This window comes from Vulpes lagopus, chromosome 5 (assembly GCF_018345385.1).
Source record: "Vulpes lagopus strain Blue_001 chromosome 5, ASM1834538v1, whole genome shotgun sequence".
In the NCBI taxonomy this organism is placed as follows: Eukaryota; Metazoa; Chordata; class Mammalia; order Carnivora; family Canidae; genus Vulpes; species Vulpes lagopus.
In genome coordinates this window covers 55,730,032-55,749,825 of record NC_054828.1, presented here as the reverse complement: position 1 = coordinate 55,749,825, position 19,794 = coordinate 55,730,032, and the positions used below count along the sequence as shown (strand labels likewise).

At 43.0% G+C, this 19,794-nt stretch overlaps 1 protein-coding gene across 1 annotated transcript in view; it reads left to right on the top strand.

The window, feature by feature from the left end:
• TRHDE (thyrotropin releasing hormone degrading enzyme) overlaps positions 1-19,794 on the top strand; it is a 388,541-nt gene that overhangs the window by 10,136 nt on the left and 358,611 nt on the right. Inside the window, exon 2 of the mRNA XM_041755901.1 lies at positions 3,900-4,173. Within this exon, the coding sequence (XP_041611835.1) occupies positions 3,900-4,173 (274 nt within the window). The remainder of the gene's footprint in view (positions 1-3,899; positions 4,174-19,794) is intronic.

Genomic DNA, 19,794 nt, shown 5'->3' with positions numbered 1-19,794 from the left:
ATTGCTCCCCCCCTCCCCACCCAGGGTTGCAAAGCCAGGCTGGGAAGGGCTACCGGCACCTAGTGGAAGGGCCCCCGGGGATGCTGCTGAACACCCTGCCGTGCACAGGACAGCCCCCAACAAAGAACAGTTGTCCAACCTAAAATGTCAGTGGTCCCGAGACTGAGAAGCCTCATTTCGGGAGGTGGTAGTTTCTTCCTACATCTTCCTCTTTGGCCACAGCTTTTTGTATAATACCTGTTTAGGTATTTGTTTAATTCCTTTTATTAAGAGTATAAACTCCTCGAGGGAAGGAAGCATATATATTTATCTTTTTCTCCTCAGCATCGAACACTCAAGGACGATGATTAAGAGAAACATGTTATTACAAGAGCTTGTGGTAAAAAGCTGTTTAGCGGTAGCGTAATTTAATATTTGAAAAATCTCATCAAATTCAGGGAATATTTTATTTCTCAATTTTGTTCAGTTATAGGATCTTGGGCTTGGAAAAGACCTAAAAAGTAATCTAGTCCGACTGCTCTTCTTTACCAAGGGACTTCTTTTGATTTCCTAAATACCGAATTGAAATTCAATTGCAATCGTCCTCAGTTGCCAGACTGTGAAATTGGTATTTCCTCATTTAGACATTATCAGAATATATGGTGGCCCTCTGTGCATAGATATATACTGTGTGTGTGAATTCATTAGGAATATTAATTGTAGAAAAAGACACTAGATGGTCTTTATATTCCCTTCAACCCTGAGAATCAGTGACTTAAATTGGTAGCTTTTTTTTATTTTTTTATTTTTTTTTATTTTTTTTTAAATTTTATTTATTTATGATAGGCACACAGTGAGAGAGAGAGAAGCAGAGACACAGGCAGAGGGAGAAGCAGGCTCCATGCACCGGGAGCCCGACGTGGGACTCGATCCCGGGTCTCCAGGATCGCGCCCCGGGCCAAAGGCAGGCGCCAAACCGCTGCGCCACCCAGGGATCCCTTAAATTGGTAGCTTTACCAACATATTTACTTACTATGTAAGGCAAAAAGAGACTGAACAGCATGAGTCTTCTACATAAATATTTGGTTTATTAATTTCTCATTAACCCAGAGGTAATCTTCTACATCTAATAAATTCCCACCCATTAATTACTGAATGCCAAAGACACCTTTGATTTTTAATTAGTGACTCATACATTCTAATTTCAACCCTTCTGTTGAACTCTTACAGAACTTCCCCCACAATAGGATGAGTTGTCTACCTTATGACCTTAAGGACAAAAGTGGTTATATCTTAAAAAAAAAAAAAAATCCTACCATGTACCTAATACAGTGAAAAACTCACACACAGCAGATGACATCTGTTCTGTGGTGGAGCTGGAGTTCTGATAACTTGAAAGTTAAAAAGGAACACTTTTCCCCCATCTGTAGAATCCTGTGGGTAACTTTTAAACAGCTCAGGAAAGAAATATCAAGCTCAGTGGGCATTTCTATTAATAAGATGGAAAGATGAGATTCAAAAACATTATGAAAGACAGAAACAAATGAAGAGAAAATTGTAAGTGGGTTCATTTTAGCTAAAAAGCACTGATATTTGATTAAACAAAACTATATGACTCTCAATAGAAAACCATAAGGGAAAATATTACCACAGTCCTGGCACGTTTGGAAAAAAAGAACCTTTTATTACAAATAGTCAAACTAAAATGTTGTTTATAAATTATGGCTAAAGGTTATTTTACTGTTCTTGAAATATAACTACTTTTTACTCATACGCAGAAAATGTGACTTCCAGATTCAGCTTTGCACTAATTGCTGGTGTCACTTTGGACAAATCACTTAACCCTACTGGAACCATTTTTCATCTTAGAGGTTTATGAGAGCCGGACAATTTGTTTCTAAGATTGCTTCCAACTTTAGCCTCATATTTGTCTGAAGATTTGTAGTTAAAACTTCCTTCCCATATATTATGTCATTTTATCATCTCCACAGCTTTGGAAGGAAGGCCTAGGATGCATTATTATTTTCCTTCTACTAATGGAAAAATAGGCTCAGGCAGTTACCCAAGCCTGGTATGTAGCAACCCACTACCGTTTCCAAGATAATTTGCCCCAAATCCTCTTTCTGAGGGTTAAGTATATAATTCATCTTTAGAATGTCTTATTTTTTCTCTATTTCAAAATTAACTTTTAAAAAAGCAGACTCTCAATGATAAATGTAGGCTTCATAGTGTTAAAAAGGTATAAACATTTACATCTGATGGTTTGAGCCAGGGATAGCCAATAAGATTCAATGCACATGTCAACTCCTATTGATTGGTGGTAGCTGCCTGAAGTGCTATGCTGAGAATAATTTTGAGACCGGGTTTGGGCTCAGTGGGAAAGTGTGCCACGTTAGATTAACCGTGAACACCGTGGATGATGGAGAGGGGAGTGGTGGCAGGACTACTTATGGGGAAAAGAGCCTTTTAAAGAAAGGACTTCAGCACTCAGTAATGTTTTCTGAGGGGTCTGGTGTTGACTTGCCTTATATCGAGTTTTGTGACTAGTGTTATCAGAAAAGTTTAATTGATCTGTGTCACGAATGTTATCATAAATCATGGCTTCTTTTGCAAGGTAGGACAGTGTCCTTAAAGTACCTAGTTTGAATATTTTCATTTGTAACCCTAACTGTGAAAGAATTTAGAGGTTGCGTCTTATTAGAGTTTTAATGAGATGCAACTTTGCAGCTTGATCTGAAAACCTGAGGGCATTGGATATAGTTTATATAGATATGTACACATATATGCACATTGACATGCTTATTATATGGATATTTGTTTTATGAATTTGCATGTATTATATTAACATAATACCGAATTTATAATTTATGTAATAAATATATATTAGGAGTCGTAAAAACCAAGAGTCTCTGGATTCTTCAATATAAACATGCGTTAAATCATTCCAAGAAATGGGACGCCTGGGTGGCTCAGTGGTTGGGCGCCTGCCTTGGGCTCAAGGGGTGATCCTGGGGTCCTGGGATCGAGTCCCACGTCGGGGTCCCCGGAGGGAGCCTGCTTCTCCCTCTGCCTGTGTCTCTGCCTCTCTCTCGTGTCTGTGTCTCTCATGAATAAATAAATAAATCTTAAAAAAAATCATTCCAATAAAGGCTAAAGACCTTGTGAATTACTGGCTGCCCTTTATTAACTGCCTGATGGTTGCTCTTCATCTTTGGCAGTGATACGTTCTTTATATCCTTTTTCTCCCACTAAGCTTTACAGTACTTTTTAAAAGTTAGGCTTGATTATTTCCTTTCAAGCAACGAACACCCAAGCCTTAGGGAAATATAGTAATCATTCAGGGTGATACAGCTGAGAATGTTGTAAAGCCAGAATTTAGATCAACTTTTGTCAGGTTTCAAAGTCCTTAACAAAATCAGCCCATGTCTAGCTAAAATTTGAGGGCACAGGTGTTTCCCACTGGTGATCTATATTCTGCATGTATTTGATGACGACTTTTGGATTTTAGTTTCCCTGTCGTTACTTGTACACCTTTAGAGGAGAAAGTGGGGAAAGTGGGGGCGTACCAAAAAGGAGAACTATTATTTTCCAGTATTTACCAATGGGATGCCAATGAGTTGTTTCTCGGTAGTGAGTGTTTGTTTGTTTATTTATTTATTTATTTATTTATTTATTTATTTATTTATATTAAGCACTGGTCTGGGTTTAGAGAATTTCCTTTATTGAGATAGAGACTCCCCCTGAAGAATTTTTATTGTTGGGGATATATATAAATTATTCTTTCATGCTCTTCATGTGCTTAAGTTCAGTTCAAAAAAAGTACCTTGCGATTTGGCAAAATATATTATCAGCAGAAGCATGTAAAATGGTCATAACTCAAGCCCTAAATGTAATTCAGAATGTCATTTTCTTTTTTCCAGATTCCTCGGTGTTACGCAGTTTTCACCCACACATGCCAGAAAGGCATTTCCTTGTTTTGACGAGCCAATCTACAAGGCCACTTTCAAAATTAGCATCAAGCATCAAGCAACCTATTTATCTTTATCGAATATGCCAGTGGAAACTTCCGTGTTTGAGGAAGATGGATGGGTTACGGATCACTTTTCACAGACCCCTCTCATGTCTACATATTATTTAGCCTGGGCGATTTGCAACTTCACATACAGAGAAACTACCACCAAGAGTGGGGTTGCAGTAAGTATTTTAAATATGTTTTTAGACAATGTACACACTGTATGGTCATCTGATTTCTGGATTAACCATGAGTTGTTTTATAAGACTAGTTCTTCTAGTCTTATGTGGCTAAATTCTTTTGCTAACCCTTGGGAAGGGTCAGACTCTTCTGGTCTCAAGAGTCTAACAAAACTGTCTTTTTCATGCCCAGCCCTCTTGTCCCTTTCGCCACCTCCCCCGCCATCCCAGTCCCTCTTGATCTTCAGAGTATTTCTAAAACACCTGTTGTCTACTTGGCAAATTGCTTTAGGTTTATATGCTTGGGAAAGCTGTTTCTTTTTATTGTGAAATATTTCAAATATCCAGGAAATGTAAAGAATAATATAATAAACTCCACAAACCTACTAGCCAGCTATAGAGAATCTAAACATTTTGCCATCTTTGCTCTCGTGTAACTTAGTTCTTGAGAAAGTAATACATAGTGGGTAGAGTCGAAGCCCTCTGTGTACACCCGTCTGATCTCATCACCTTGCCTCTTCCTTTAGAGATGACTACTGTTCTGAATTTGATGTTTGCCATTTCTATGTATATTATCATACAATTGTCAAGTATGTATGTATATATATATATTTCTACAATAGATGCCATGCTTTAAAATCTCATGTGTTTTATATTATAGATATCATTCTGCACCTTATTTTTATTTCATTTTAGTTTTTGCATAAAATTGCATAAAATTATGTTTTTGTGGTTTATCTGAATAGAATGGGTTGAGTGAAACATTTTAATTTTTCTGATTTTGAAAGATTAATGACAATGCTCGGTGAACATTTTTGTTCACAAGTTCTTCCGTCCATGTGCTAGAATTTCTAAAGGGTATAACGCTTCTCTTAGCCCGTAACACCCAACTGCGTAGAGATGTGTTCTTAGGGGAGCATGATATATAGGAAGCCTGAGAAGTCATGCTCTGCATTCGATTTATAATAAGAATCAATTGAACTGTCTGTGACAACTATCATCTGTGACAGCATGGTGTTCTAAGCATTTTTTTGCATGCTGTTGGATTGCACTAGTCAGGCCAGGTCAGGCCATGCTGAGTTAACAACTTCCTCATCATTTCAATGGCTTACACAATAAATACACATCTATTTTAAGTTTTATGTCACCCCTAAAGCAAAGTATTATGATTCCGTTTTTCTAGATGAATAAAGTAAATTGAGATTTAAAGAGATTAGGTAATTTACCCAAAGTCAAAAAGTAAACAAACGGTAGAGCTGCAAGACAAACTTTTGTTGGTGTGATCCCAAATTTTGGGCTTTCTCCCCGCATGTACCCTGGGAACTCTGTTTCATCATTTTAGCTGTATGTCTGTAGAAGAATTCAAGTAATCATTCTCCCCATCCAGTGGCCATCATATTTAGTGTTGCTCGAATGTAAAAAGGAATTAATAGAAATCTATATTCTTGTTCTGTAGGAAATTCATAGGTCTATAACAACCTAAATTTTGAAAAATAGTTCTAGATAAGTAAATTTTTCTCAGTGTTACTTTCGATTTAAATCACTGCGGGACCTATTTAAAACAATAAAATATGCTTGCATAAAAAATTAATGCCATTATTGAAGAACTGTTTACAGTGAATTAATCTACATAATCATTAAAATTAGGTCCTTATTGCTGGCTGTAGAGGGCCAGAAAACATTTTATTCTTCTCAACTTATTTGATATGTTGAATTCCTCTGATGTTTGTTGATGTCTCCTATGAAAACTTCAAGTTTATTGAACTTTAACACTTCAATACATGTTGGGCCACACACAGAAAAGGAACACCAAGACATCTCATTTACTTTGACGTCTTCAAAAGTTGATGACTGGCTTGCTGTGCGTCAACTTGTAGCATAGGGCACACTGGTATTGTTTTTTTTTTTTTGTTTTGTTTTGGTTTTTAGTAGGTTTTCTTTAAAGCATCCTTAAAGTGTTCTCAGCCCTATACAATTAAGCTTGTTGCTAAGTGACCCATATTTAAAACCAGACACACTCTAATTATTTAGATGTGACTTTTATTAGAGTTAAGAATCCAAGTAATTAGTAAACATTTAAAAATTCCTATTTAATAATTTTTATGTAGAAAAGATAAAACATGCTACTAGAGAACATCGAAAGGTCAACTGAAATAAAATCTTGGGTTTTATAATCTAAAAATACTAAGGATAATAAAAAGGAAAACAAAATTGCCACTGGGAGCCCTTATTTATCAACTGCGGAAACACAGTTTAAAGCTGGTTCTTTTTCTCAGTCACCCCTTGGATATCCAATCTATTTTATTTTCATTGCCTTTTCTCTTTATTACTGGTGAGGAGCACATAGGAATCACATTTCTGAACTCTTAACAGCTGGAAGGAGTGGAAGTTTAGCTTTAGGATCTTGGGTGTGAAACAGTCATGTGAAGTCTAAGTGGTCATTTTGGATCAGAAGCTGACACAGTTTTCTTTGAGATGTGAGAGTGTAGCTAGAGTAGCATCTTAATAATTTACAGCTGAATGGTAACAGTGCCTCAAATGTGTGTATTTGAAGCATCATCATTTACTTCTCAAGTTTTCTATACTTTGCAAGGCACTATCCTAAGTAATTAGGTTAAAAAAAGAAACTCTAAGATGCTTCTAGTACAGCGATTGCATGTGCGTCTTTCAGATGAATCCAAGCTGGCAGATATATTTTGTTGACCCATCCCTAAAATAGCTTAATATTTTTTTTTTTATTGGTGTTTAATTTACCAACATACAGAAAAACACCCAGTGCTCATCCCGTCAAGTGTCCACCTCAGTGCCCGTCACCCATTCCCCTCCAACACCCGCCCTCCTCCCCTTCCACCACCCCTAGTTCGTTTCCTCGAGTTAGGAGTCTTTATGTTCTGTCTCCCTTCCTGATATTTCCCAACATTTCTTTTCCCTTCCTTTATATTCCCTTTCACTATTATTCATATTCCCCAAATGAATGAGAACATACACTGTTTGTCCTTCTCCGATTGACTTATTTCACTCAGCATAATACCCTCCAGTTCCATCCACGTTGAAGCAAATGGTGGGTATTTGTCGTTTCTAATTGCTGAGTAATATTCCATTGTATACATAAACCACATCTTCTTTATCCATTCATCTTTCGATGGACACCGAGGTTCCTTCCACAGTTTGGCTATTGTGGCCATTGCTGATAGAAACATCGGAGCCGCGCAGCCCCTCCGCGCGGAGCTTCTTCCTCTGCGCGAGCCGCCGCCGCCGAGCTGTTCCCGGAGCCGCGCAGCCCCTCCGCGCGGAGCTTCTTCCTCTGCGCGAGCCGCCGCCGCCGAGCTGTTCCCGGAGCCGCGCAGCCCCTCCGCGCGGAGCTTCTTCCTCTGCGCGAGCCGCCGCCGCCGAGCTGTTCCCGGAGCCGCGCAGCCCCTCCGCGCGGAGCTTCTTCCTCTGCGCGAGCCGCCGCCGCCGAGCTGTTCCCGGAGCCGCGCAGCCCCTCCGCGCGGAGCTTCTTCCTCTGCGCGAGCCGCCGCCGCCGAGCTGTTCCCGGAGCCGCGCAGCCCCTCCGCGCGGAGCTTCTTCCTCTGCGCGAGCCGCCGCCGCCGAGCTGTTCCCGGAGCCGCGCAGCCCCTCCGCGCGGAGCTTCTTCCTCTGCGCGAGCCGCCGCCGCCGAGCTGTTCCCGGAGCCGCGCAGCCCCTCCGCGCGGAGCTTCTTCCCATTCTGTAGGTTGTCTTTTAGTTTTGTTGACTGTATCCTTTGCTGTGCAAAAGCTTCTTATCTTGATGAAGTCCCAATAGTTCATTTTTGCTTTTGTTTCTTTTGCCTTCGTGGATGTATCTTGCAAGAAGTTACTGTGGCCAAGTTCAAAAAGGGTGTTGCCTGTGTTCTCCTCTAGGATTTTGATGGACTTTTGTCTCACATTTAGATCTCTCATCCATTTTGAGTTTATCTTTGTGTATGGTGAAAGAGAGTGGTCCAGTTTCATTCTTCTGCATGTGGATGTCCAATTTTCCCAGCACCATTTATTGAAGAGACTGTCTTTCTTCCAATGGATAGTCTTTCCTCCTTTATCGAATATTAGATGACCGTACATTTCATGGTCCACTTCTGGGTTCTCTATTCTGTTCCATTGATCTATGTGTCTGTTTTTGTGCCAGTACCACACTGTCTTGATGACCACAGCTTTGTAATACAACCTGAAATCTGGCATTGTGATGCCCCCAGCTAAGGTTTTCTTTTTTAAAATTCCCCTGCTATTCGGGGTCTTTTCTGATTCCACACAAATCTTAAAATAATTTGTTCTAACTCTCTGAAGAAAGTCCATGGTATTTTGATAGGGATTGCATTAAACGTATAAATTGCCCTGGGTAACATTGACATTTTTACAATATTAATCTCTGCCAATCCATGAGCATGGAATATTTTTCCATCTCTTTGTGTCTTCCTCAATTTCTTTCAGAAGTGTTCTATAGTTTTTAGGGTATAGATCTTTTACCTCTTTGGTTAGGTTTATTCCTAGGTATCTTATGCTTTTGGGTGCAATTGTAAATGGGATTGACTCCTTAATTTCTCTTTCTTCAGTCTCATTGTTAGTGTATAGAAATGCCATTGATTTCTGGGCATTGATTTTGTATCCTGCCACGCTACCAAATTGCTGTATGAGTTCTAGCAATCTGGGGGTGGAGGCTTCTTCCTCTGCGCGAGCCGCCGCCGCCGAGCTGTTCCCGGAGCCGCGCAGCCCCTCCGCGCGGAGCTTCTTCCTCTGCGCGAGCCGCCGCCGCCGAGCTGTTCCCGGAGCCGCGCAGCCCCTCCGCGCGGAGCTTCTTCCTCTGCGCGAGCCGCCGCCGCCGAGCTGTTCCCGGAGCCGCGCAGCCCCTCCGCGCGGAGCTTCTTCCTCTGCGCGAGCCGCCGCCGCCGAGCTGTTCCCGGAGCCGCGCAGCCCCTCCGCGCGGAGCTTCTTCCTCTGCGCGAGCCGCCGCCGCCGAGCTGTTCCCGGAGCCGCGCAGCCCCTCCGCGCGGAGCTTCTTCCTCTGCGCGAGCCGCCGCCGCCGAGCTGTTCCCGGAGCCGCGCAGCCCCTCCGCGCGGAGCTTCTTCCTCTGCGCGAGCCGCCGCCGCCGAGCTGTTCCCGGAGCCGCGCAGCCCCTCCGCGCGGAGCTTCTTCCTCTGCGCGAGCCGCCGCCGCCGAGTTTTCTTAATGTGTTGGTTGGATCCTATTGGCTAGTATCTTGTTGAGAATTTTTGCTTCCATGTTCATCAGGGATATTGGTCTGTAATTCTCCTTTTTGGTGGGGTCTTTGTCTGGTTTTGGAATTAAGGTGATGCTGGCCTCATAGAACGAATTTGGAAGTACTCCATCTCTTTCTATCTTTCCAAACAGCTTTAGTAGAATAGGTATGATTTCTTCTTTAAACGTTTGATAGAATTCCCCCTGGGAAGCCATCTGGACCCTGGACTCTTGTGTCTTGGGAGGTTTTTGATGACTGCTTCAATTTCCTCCCTGGTTATTGGCCTGTTCAGGTTTTCTATTTCTTCCTGCTCCAGTTTTGGTAGTTTGTGGCCTTTCCAGGAATGCGTCCATTTCTTCTAGATTTCCTAATTTATTGGCGTACAGCTGTTCATAATATGTTTTTAAATCGTTTGTATTTCCTTGGTGTTGGTAGTGATGTCCCTTTCTCATTCAGCTTTATCTTACAGGTTGGCTTATTAAATTCTTTCAAAGAACCCAACTCCTGGTTCTGTTGATCTGTTTCCACAGTTCTTTTGTCACGATATCATTGAGTTCTGCTCGAATTTTAATTAACTCTCTTCTTCTGCTGGGGGTGGGGTTATTTGTTGCTTTTTCTCTAGTTCCTTTATGTGTAAGGTGAGCTTTTGAATTTGAGATCTTTCCAGTTTTTGATGTATGCTTGTATTGCGATGTATTTCCCCCTCAGGACTGCTTTTGCTGCATCCCAAAGATTTTGAACGGTGTATCTTCATTTTCATTAGTTTCCATGAATCTTTTTAATTCTTCCTTAATTTCCTGGTTGACCTTTTCATCGTTTAGCAGGATGGTCCTTAACCTCCACGTGTTTGTGGTCCTTCCATATTTCTTGTTGTGATTAAGTTCTAATTTCAAGGCATTATGGTCTGAGAATATACAGGGGACTATCCCGATCTTTTGGTATCGGTTCAGACCCGATTTGTGACCCAGTATGTGGTCTATTCTGGAGAAAGTTCCATGTGCACTTGAGAAGAATGTGTATTCAGTTGAGTTTGGATGTAAAGTTCTGTAGATATCTGTGAAATCCATCTGGTCCAGTGTATCATTTAAAGCTCTCGTTTCTTTGGAGATGTTGTGCTTAGAAGACCTATCCAGGGTAGAAAGAGCTAGATTGAAGTCACCAAGTATAAGTGTATTATTATCAAGGTATTTCTTGAGTTTGGTTATTAATTGGTTTAAATATTTGGCAGCTCCCACATTCGGGGCATATATATTGAGGAGTGTTAAGTCCTCTTGTTGGATAGATCCTTTGAGTATGAGATAGTGTCCCTCTTCATCTCTCACTATAGTCTTCGGGGTAAATTTTAATTTATCTGATATAAGGATGGCAACCCCTGCTTTCTTTTGAGGACCATTTGAATGGTAAATGGTTCTCCAACCTTTTATGTCTCGCGCGGAGCTTCTTCCTCTGCGCGAGCCGCCGCCGCCGAGCTGTTCCCGGAGCCGCGCAGCCCCTCCGCGCGGAGCTTCTTCCTCTGCGCGAGCCGCCGCCGCCGAGCTGTTCCCGGAGCCGCGCAGCCCCTCCGCGCGGAGCTTCTTCCTCTGCGCGAGCCGCCGCCGCCGAGCTGTTCCCGGAGCCGCGCAGCCCCTCCGCGCGGAGCTTCTTCCTCTGCGCGAGCCGCCGCCGCCGAGCTGTTCCCGGAGCCGCGCAGCCCCTCCGCGCGGAGCTTCTTCCTCTGCGCGAGCCGCCGCCGCCGAGCTGTTCCCGGAGCCGCGCAGCCCCTCCGCGCGGAGCTTCTTCCTCTGCGCGAGCCGCCGCCGCCGAGCTGTTCCCGGAGCCGCGCAGCCCCTCCGCGCGGAGCTTCTTCCTCTGCGCGAGCCGCCGCCGCCGAGCTGTTCCCGGAGCCGCGCAGCCCCTCCGCGCGGAGCTTCTTCCTCTGCGCGAGCCGCTTCTCCTTATCTTTGGAATTTGCAAGCTTCACTATTAAATGTCGAAGGTGTTTGAACGGTTTTTGTTGATTTTTAGGGGGGGAATCTCTCTATTTCCTGGATTGACTGCCTGTTTCCCTTCCCAGATTCGGAAAGTTTTCAGCTAGGATTTGTTCAAATACATATTCTGGCCCTCTGTCCCTTTCCGCGCCCTCAGGAACCCCAATTAAACGTAGGTTTTTCTTCCTCAGGATATCATTTATTTCCCTTAATCTATCTCATGGTCTTTTAATTGCCTGTCTCTTTTTTCCTCAGTTCCCTCTTTGCCATCAACTTGTCTTCTATGTCACTCACCTCGTTCTTCCACTCGTCAAGCCTCGTGGTTAGGACTTCTAGCTTGGATTGCATCTCATTTAATTGATTTTTAATTTCTGCCTGATTAGATCTAAATTCTGCAGTCATGAAGTCTCTTGAGTCCTTATGGTTTTTTCTAGAGCCACCAGTAGCTGTAAAATAGTGCTTCTGAATTGGCTTTCTGACATTGAATTGTAATCCATATTTTGTAACTCTGTGGGAGAGTGGGCTGTTTCTGATTCTTTTTTTTGAGGGGTTTTCCTTCTAGTCATTTTGCTCAGTGCAGAGTGGCCAAAAACAAGTTGTATTGGGAAAAGGAGAAAAAGAGAGAGAAGGAAAGAAAAGAGAAAAAGAAAAAAGAGAAAGAAGAAAAAAATAGGGGAAAAAGAGAAGAAAAAGAAAGAAAAAGAAAGAAAGGAGAAAAAAGAAAAAAGGGGGGGGGGGGGAAGCAATCATAAATCAAGAAGAAAGAGAGAAAAAAAAGCACAAAACAAAACAAAAAAAACAAAACAAAAACAAAAACAAAAACAAAAAAAACAAAAAACAAAAAAGACCACGGGGGAGTATCTTCCGATTCTGTGTAGTTTAAGTCCCTTGACTTCCCTTGGAACTGGTCCGTCTCGCTGGTCTTCTGGGGGAGGGGCCTGCTGTGCTGATTCTCAGGTGTTAGCACTTGGGGGAGCTGCTCTGCCCCTGCCTGGTGCAGGGCTCGGTGGGGGTTGTTCACCCCGTGAGGCCCCGGGAGGAAGCCACAGTGGCGGGGGCAGCTCTGGGACCCTCGAGTCAGCTCCCGCAGTAGCTCCGGGGCTCTCCGTCTGCAGGGTCTGGGGGCTCCGGGGCGGGGCCGCTGATCTGCTCAGTTCCAGGCAGGAGCGTCCTTGCTGTCCTGGGCCCTCCCGGCCTCTGCCTGTCCCGGGGGAGGCCGGATCCTGGGCTGTGTCCCGGCGCCCTGTGCTCTGGGGCTTGCACTGTTGGATTCGCGCTCCCGGCCGCAGCTCCCTCCGCGGAGCCGCCGCCCGAGCCCCTCCGAGCTGTTCCCGGAGCCGCGCAGCCCCCTCCGCGCGGAGCTTCTTCCTCTGCGCGAGCCGCCGCCGCCGAGCTGTTCCCGGAGCCGCGCAGCCCCCTCCGCAGAGCCGCCGCCCGAGCCCCTCCGAGCTGTTCCCGGAGCCGCGCAGCCCCCTCCGCGCGGAGCTTCTTCCTCTGCGCGAGCCGCCGCCGCTGAGCTGCTCCCGGAGCCCCGCAGCCCCCTCCGCGGAGCCGCCGCCCGAGCCCCTCCGAGCTGCTCCGGTTCCCGCCGAGCGCTGCAGCCCTTAGGGAGCTCGGCGCATCTCCGGGGCGCAGTTCCTCTGTTACTGTCCCAGGGAGCCCGAGGGCGTCCCCGCCTTCCTGGGGATCCTGCTCCAATTCCCGGGGAGCCCCTTTCCGCGGGGAAGGTCGGTGCAGCTCCTGCTCCTCCGGGCCGGGGCTCTCCTGTCCTGGGGACACTCGCCCCGGCCTCAGCCCGGCTCCTCGCGGGGCCCCTCCCCCTTGGAGGCCTTTTGTGTCTTTATTTCTTTTTCCCCGTCTTCCTACCTTGATAGAAGCGCGAACTCTTCTCACTGGAGCGTTCCAGCTGGTCTCTCTTTAAATCTCAGGCCGAATTCGTAGGTTTTCAGGATGATTGGATGGTTTTCTAGGTAATTTGCTGAGGACAGGTGACCTGGAGACCCTACTCCTCCGCCATCTTGCCCCCCCTTAGCTTAATATTTTTGTAATTAATTGTCGATATTTAGAAATTGAGAGAGTGCACATAAAATTATGTATTTCTGGCTTCTCTTGAAATTGGGAAGATCTTGTCACATTGGGCTCACATTCCCACTTAACAATAATTGTTTACTTATTTATTCCTTCAGTACATATTTACTGATTGTCAGGTATTTGTCTAGGCTTTGGTGATATAGCAGCAAACAAACAACAATGTTCCTGCCCTCAGGGAACTTACATTCTAATGAGGAGGGAGTGACAATAAGCAAATAAATGTATTATCAGGTGGTAATATTTGCTATGGATAAAATCAGTGTGCTATGACTGGGTGGTGGCTGACCCATTTACCTGGGGCATTTGCTTCCTAGTGTAACCTCACCCAGACCACTTTTTTCTTTTGCACCACGTCAACTTCACTGTTGTGTATTACCTGCTTTCGTTCTGTAGGCCTTTGGATTTTCAACCCTTACCTAGGGACATAATTCAAGAGGGTAGCCAAGGAATATGTGTCAGAGAAGCAATAAATTCACTCATTGTGTATTAGTAATACGTTCACTAATTGGGAAATGCAAATTGTAGAAAATAAGTTTAAGACTGCTTAGAAGATGGAGAAATTGCTAAGGTTGGGGTCTTATGATGAGCTTTGTGGAGGAGACGGGATTTAATATGACCCTGAGTGATGATTTGGTCTTAGAAAGGTAGATGATGTGTGCATATAATTCTTAGTGGGAAATGTTACTAAGAAAAGACAAAGAGATAGGGATATCTATAGGATGTCTACGGGAGATAGCGTATGGTTATTATAATCATAAACATCATTGCTTCTCCTGCATTCTGATGGTTACAAATAAGTCACTAACCATGGTTCTGATTTGCTGGGGGAGGGCATATATCCCACCTTTTGATAGGGAGTGTCAGCAAATTTGTGGACATGTTTTTAAATCAATACATCTTTTCTCAGACCACAAATTATTTATATTCATCTCATGTATAGAGTACAGTCGCCAAGAGGTCTCACTACTTTGTGACATCAGACTGAAGTCTGAGATCCAGGATCTCACCATCTAATTTAGGTCTAGGTGCAGATGAGACTATTTGGGTTTGGTTTCTTGGACATGGTTTTTCTTGCTCTGAAGACCTTTTAACTAAAGAGACATGTTATCTATCTCCTCTCCCTCAACAGACAATGGCGAGGTGGGAATATGATTTTTTCAATAGGACTTCCTATTCAAGAATGGAGAAAATGGGAGGACATAGCAGTCATTGGCCGATAGCAGTTCTGAAACCCAACTGGGCACATGTTGGCAATTTTAAGATTATGGCTTAGTGCTGTTCCCTGTGAGTTATCCTTCCTATTACTTGGCCCCATCAGCTCTTAGTTTTGCTTTTTAAGGCATCTTTTCTTTTGTAATTAAAAATTAGTTTGTGTTTGCAATTGAATAACCTTCTCAGCTTGTTTCCTATCAGTAAAAAATTAGGGGTCTGAAGGCTTATTTTTATTTTTATGTTTTGCATTGGCTCCCTTGCTTTGAGTCCAAACAGGTATAGTTATTTTTTAAAAAAAACTTGAGGGCAGCCCAGGAGGCTCAGCGGTTTAGTGCCACCTTCGGCCCAGGGCATGATCCTGGAGACCCTGGATCGAGTCCCATGTTGGGCTCCTTGCATGGGGCCTGCTTCTCCCTCTGCGTGTGTCTCTGCCTCTCTCTCTCTCTCTGTGCCTCTCATGAATTAATAAATAAAATCTTTAAAAAAAGTAAAAAAACTTGACTTTTTGTGTCAAGTTATATCTATTCCAAGATAAAACCATGGGTCTCTTTAATATGAGCCTTTGTGTATTTTGAGGCTTTGCAGAATAATGCTCATACCACTCTTAGATGCTCTACTACTGAACAGATAAGGTTTATAAGACACACCCTTAAGATTCTTAGAAAACCTTTTGACTGTTTGAAAAGGTTTGAAGGGCATCATTTTAAAAGTGTTTGAAGTCTTGACAGTTCCTGAAGTTGCGTCCTTGGCTTTATCTTTAGCTTATCTTTTCCTGACAGTGACCTGTATATTTTATCCCTGAGTCTGATTCTTACTTTGAGAGTCTTTTGCCATCTGGAGAGGCTAGGAAGGAGAAAGAGTTTTCCTTTCCAGCTCAGTATGTCCTATTCCAAATTTTGCTTGGAAACTGGACAGTTTGTTCTTAGGCTCATCTCCCCTGTTTTGGATTTTTTTATGACCAGAAAGAAGGTGCTGTGGCACATTCCATGTTCTGTTTGAAAGTCTTCTGAGCTAGAAAATACAGTTTAATAGTTCTCTTTCTTGTTTTCCATAGCATTACAGATAGCAGTATTGCCAGACTTGCTTCTACTTTGTGACAGAGGACCTCTTTCCTTCAGCTTTCAATACCATTTAACTTAACATCCATCAATCTGTCACCAACAGCTTCCTTAAAGCCCCTGAATCTTCTGATACAAGGTCCCCTCAAGGATCATTTACTGTCACCTACAGTTCAATCTCAAAGCCAGTGCCTCATGTTTTAAGCCTTTTGCTATGACAGTGCCCTACTTCCAGGTATTGAAGTTGGTCCCAATTGATCTTGCTAAATTAGAAATCACTTTGAAACTTAGCAATAAAAAATAACCATTTCTTATGCTGGTGGATCCTGTGCATCATGAATATGGGCAGCACAGAGCCGGGGAGGACTCTGCTCTACAATGTCTCAGGTGGAAGGGCTTGACTATAGTAATGACTTGACACCTAGGGGCCAGAATCATCTGGAGGCATCTTTACTAAGCATCTTTGCTTGTTGTTGGCTGTTTCTGGCCCCTCACTCGAGGGTCTCATCTGGAGATATGGTCTCTCCATGTGGCCCAAGCTACCTTGTAGCATGGTGGCCTACAGTTGTCAGGCCCTGGTGGGCCTCCAAAGGTGAGTGTACCCAGGGGTTTACACTGCCTGTTCAGTTCATTATAAATGGTTACATAGATTATATTAGTCATTATCTTTTTCTTCTCTTTCTTTTAGCAAGGAATAGCTATCTTGCCTAGCCTAAGAAGTTAAACAGTGTCACTTCTAGTGCACTGTATTAGTAGCAAACTTAGGTTGGCCCAGATTCTAGCAAAGGGAACATAGACCCCATCTTGCAATAGGAATAGTGTCAAAGGCTTTGCAGACTTGTTTGAAACCAACACTGCTATATGTATTATAGAAGATTATGTTTATAGAATCATTAGCACAGTGCCCGACACATTGTACTCACTCTGATGATGACAAATAAATTGATAATATATTCAGGAATCCTAGAGGGGAGTAGGGATATATAAGTTTGAGAGGTATATAGAAACTAGATTGTGAAAGAGCTTAATGCCTGGCTAAGTGTTAAGATTTTGTTCAGTTAACAATAAGAGCCACTGAAAATGTAAAAACTGGATTCTTGACCTGTTTAATTTTTATAATCTGCCTGAGAAAAGTGTGGAAAATATTTGGACATGAGGAGAGTGGGGTTAGGGGCTCATTTACCTAAGAAACTATGAACTAGAGTAGTTATAATATAAATGGATAGGGTAGTATAGATATGAAAGACATTTTAAAGGAAGGATTTTTTTAAAGGACTTGGTGAGGGACACAACATAAGGATAAGTAAACATTGGGGAAGCAGAAGAGCAGTCAAGAATGTGACATAATAGAATGTTTCTGCCCTCCAGATTCACTATGTATTCTGAATTGGCTATCGCAACCAATGAGGGTTTTCATTTTTGTTGGCCAATCTTGGATGCACAATCTACACGGCCCAGGTGATCTGTTCATCCTATTTTAACTGGATATATGAATTTTATTTGTCAGCATTTTTTTTATTAGCAAGTCATAGAAACTCAATTTGAGCTTAATCAAAAAGCAAAACTTATTAGGAAGGTATTGGGATATCTCAAGGCAGCCCAGGTCAGGGACGATCTGGGACTTGGAGCCCTGAGAGAAACTTGGGAATCCTACGGCAGGTCCTCATCGGTGCTTCTTCTGTTTTGTTTTGCTCACTGTGGACAGACTTCTTCTGTTCTTTGATTCACATGGTATAATATTGCCATCAGAAGTTCCCAAGTTTAAAAAAAAAAAAAAAGAAGTTCCCAAGTTTTGCATATTGCCATAGAGGACCAAGAGAAAAATGACCTTTATAAACTCCCAAACTCATAGGGAGTATTATTCATTGCCCCTGTTGGGGTCATGTGCTCATCTCTGGTCACTGTTTAGACAAGTACATATATGGAGTCACATCATAGAAACATGGCTTCTCTCCCTCACTTCAGGACGAAGGGTATATTGCTAAAAAAGAGTTTTTAGAGAAGACATGCAGGGAAAAATCAAGTGTCGCAAGCATTTTTTAGTTTTATCGTGTGGACTGACTACAAGAGGAGGGATACACAAAATTTGTAGTGGTGATGTATATTACAAATACCCACACCCAGGAAAATACACTCACAGATACACATGATACATGTTTCTGATGCTGGAGTTCCAGTGATGATATTGTATAAAAACACTTAAAACATGGGATCATTCCTTGTAGTTTCCTACTGAAATAAAACTTGGATCTCATTTTAACAAGACAGGTGTGAGTGAGGGTTAATATGCTCATATATTCCAGTTTGAAAAAAAAATTCACATTAATAGTAGGAGTCCTTCTGTCATTAGACATTCCACTGAGATTGCATCACAAATATAATAAGTGTCCATAGAAAAAGAAAAATAGTAACAAAAGAGTTAAAATACAGTCATTTTAGGAATATAGATAGAGGCTTCCTGATGACCCCAATAAGAGATAGTCATCCTCCTCATCTCTTATAGTCATTATCTTACTCTCCATGACCCTTTCTTGCTGACCTCTTTGCTCCTTGAGACTGTGAACTCTTTGGAGGCAGGTGCCATATCTTATTCATCTTTGTAAGATTCATTATTTCCTTTTACATATAGAAAATGATAGGTACTCAGTGAAAGTCCACTGAATATCTAAATGAATGAATTCCCTTCAGAGAAGTCACAATATGAAGGATTTTCCAAAACTTTGATTAATATATGACGTGAAAATTCGTGAAAAAATGCCTTTGGCTAATATCGAAATATAGATAGCAAATGTTACAATACAGAGATCATTCATTTTTAGACACTCTGTAGGAACAGGTAGGTGAAAAGTGTTGTTAAAGAGAGTTGAGTACTGAGGGGAAAAGTTTTACTGCCAAAGAGGGAACTGAATTTAACACAGAGTCTAGGCTCTGGAGGATGTAGTGTAGGGGAGGAGAAATGAGGTGGCTCTTATGTATGGAAGGATTGGGGATTGTCTCTGTGCTCTATCAGGAAAGCAAAGTCTTCGAGTGTTATTGGTTGGTTGGTGATAGCTGGGCTTGCCAGTCAGGTGGACCTCAGCTGGCTGTCCTGTGGGATGTCTGTCCTGGGTACCTTGGAATTATAGCACCCAGATTACCTCTGGTACCCAGCTCTGCTTCACGAGAGAGATACTTGAGCCAGGTTTGGGTCATCCAGTTAGGTCTGCCATTTTGTCAGCAAGCCATGTGGCCAGGTCAGAAGTTTATTGGAGCCAAGGAGTTTGAGAACTTAAAAAAAAGAAATCTAATTGATGAACCTCCTTATATTTCATTAGTGTGGTAGGAACAGACTTGATAATTTTGGTAAGAAGTGAGTGTAGAGTGAAGAAATAAATGCAGTGATTGTAGACTGCTTTTAACAGTGCTATATGGAAGGGATAAGAAAATACATCTATGCAGAGCCTATGCTCTGCAGGTGATGCTAATTCCAGAAGAGTGGAATCTGTAGGAAGAGAACAAAAAAGGTCCTAGACGGTAGCCAATGGCTACTTGATGTTTAATTTTTTTTTTAAATTTTATTTATTTATGATAGGCACACAGTGAGAGAGAGAGAAGCAGAGACATAGGCAGAGGGAGAAGCAGGCTCCATGCACCGGGAGCCCGACGTGGGATTCGATCCGGGGTCTCCAGGATCGCGCCCCGGGCCAAAGGCAGGCGCCAAACCGCTGCGCCACCCAGGGATCCCGCTACTTGATGTTTAATGGCTTGTCTTTGTAGGGGAAATAGACAAAACTGTTTTGTACCTTCTGTTTAAAGAACCCAGGAACAGGAATAGAGAAAACAGATGTGGGAAGATTCAGCCTCGGACACTGATGAGGCACACAAGGCAAGTAGTCAAGAGGGTAACGGTAAAAGAGTGATCACAAAAGCATTGTTGAAATCATAGGCCGTGGTGCCCAGAGATGCAGAAAGGAAAGAGAACCCACAATAGGAGTGGTCTTCATGGAAAATGGGTTGAGACAGTTGAGGAATAGAAGTCATCATGAGAATAAAAAGTAGGAGTGGAATGCTAAAGGGAGTATGGTGGAGAGGGTCCTTGATA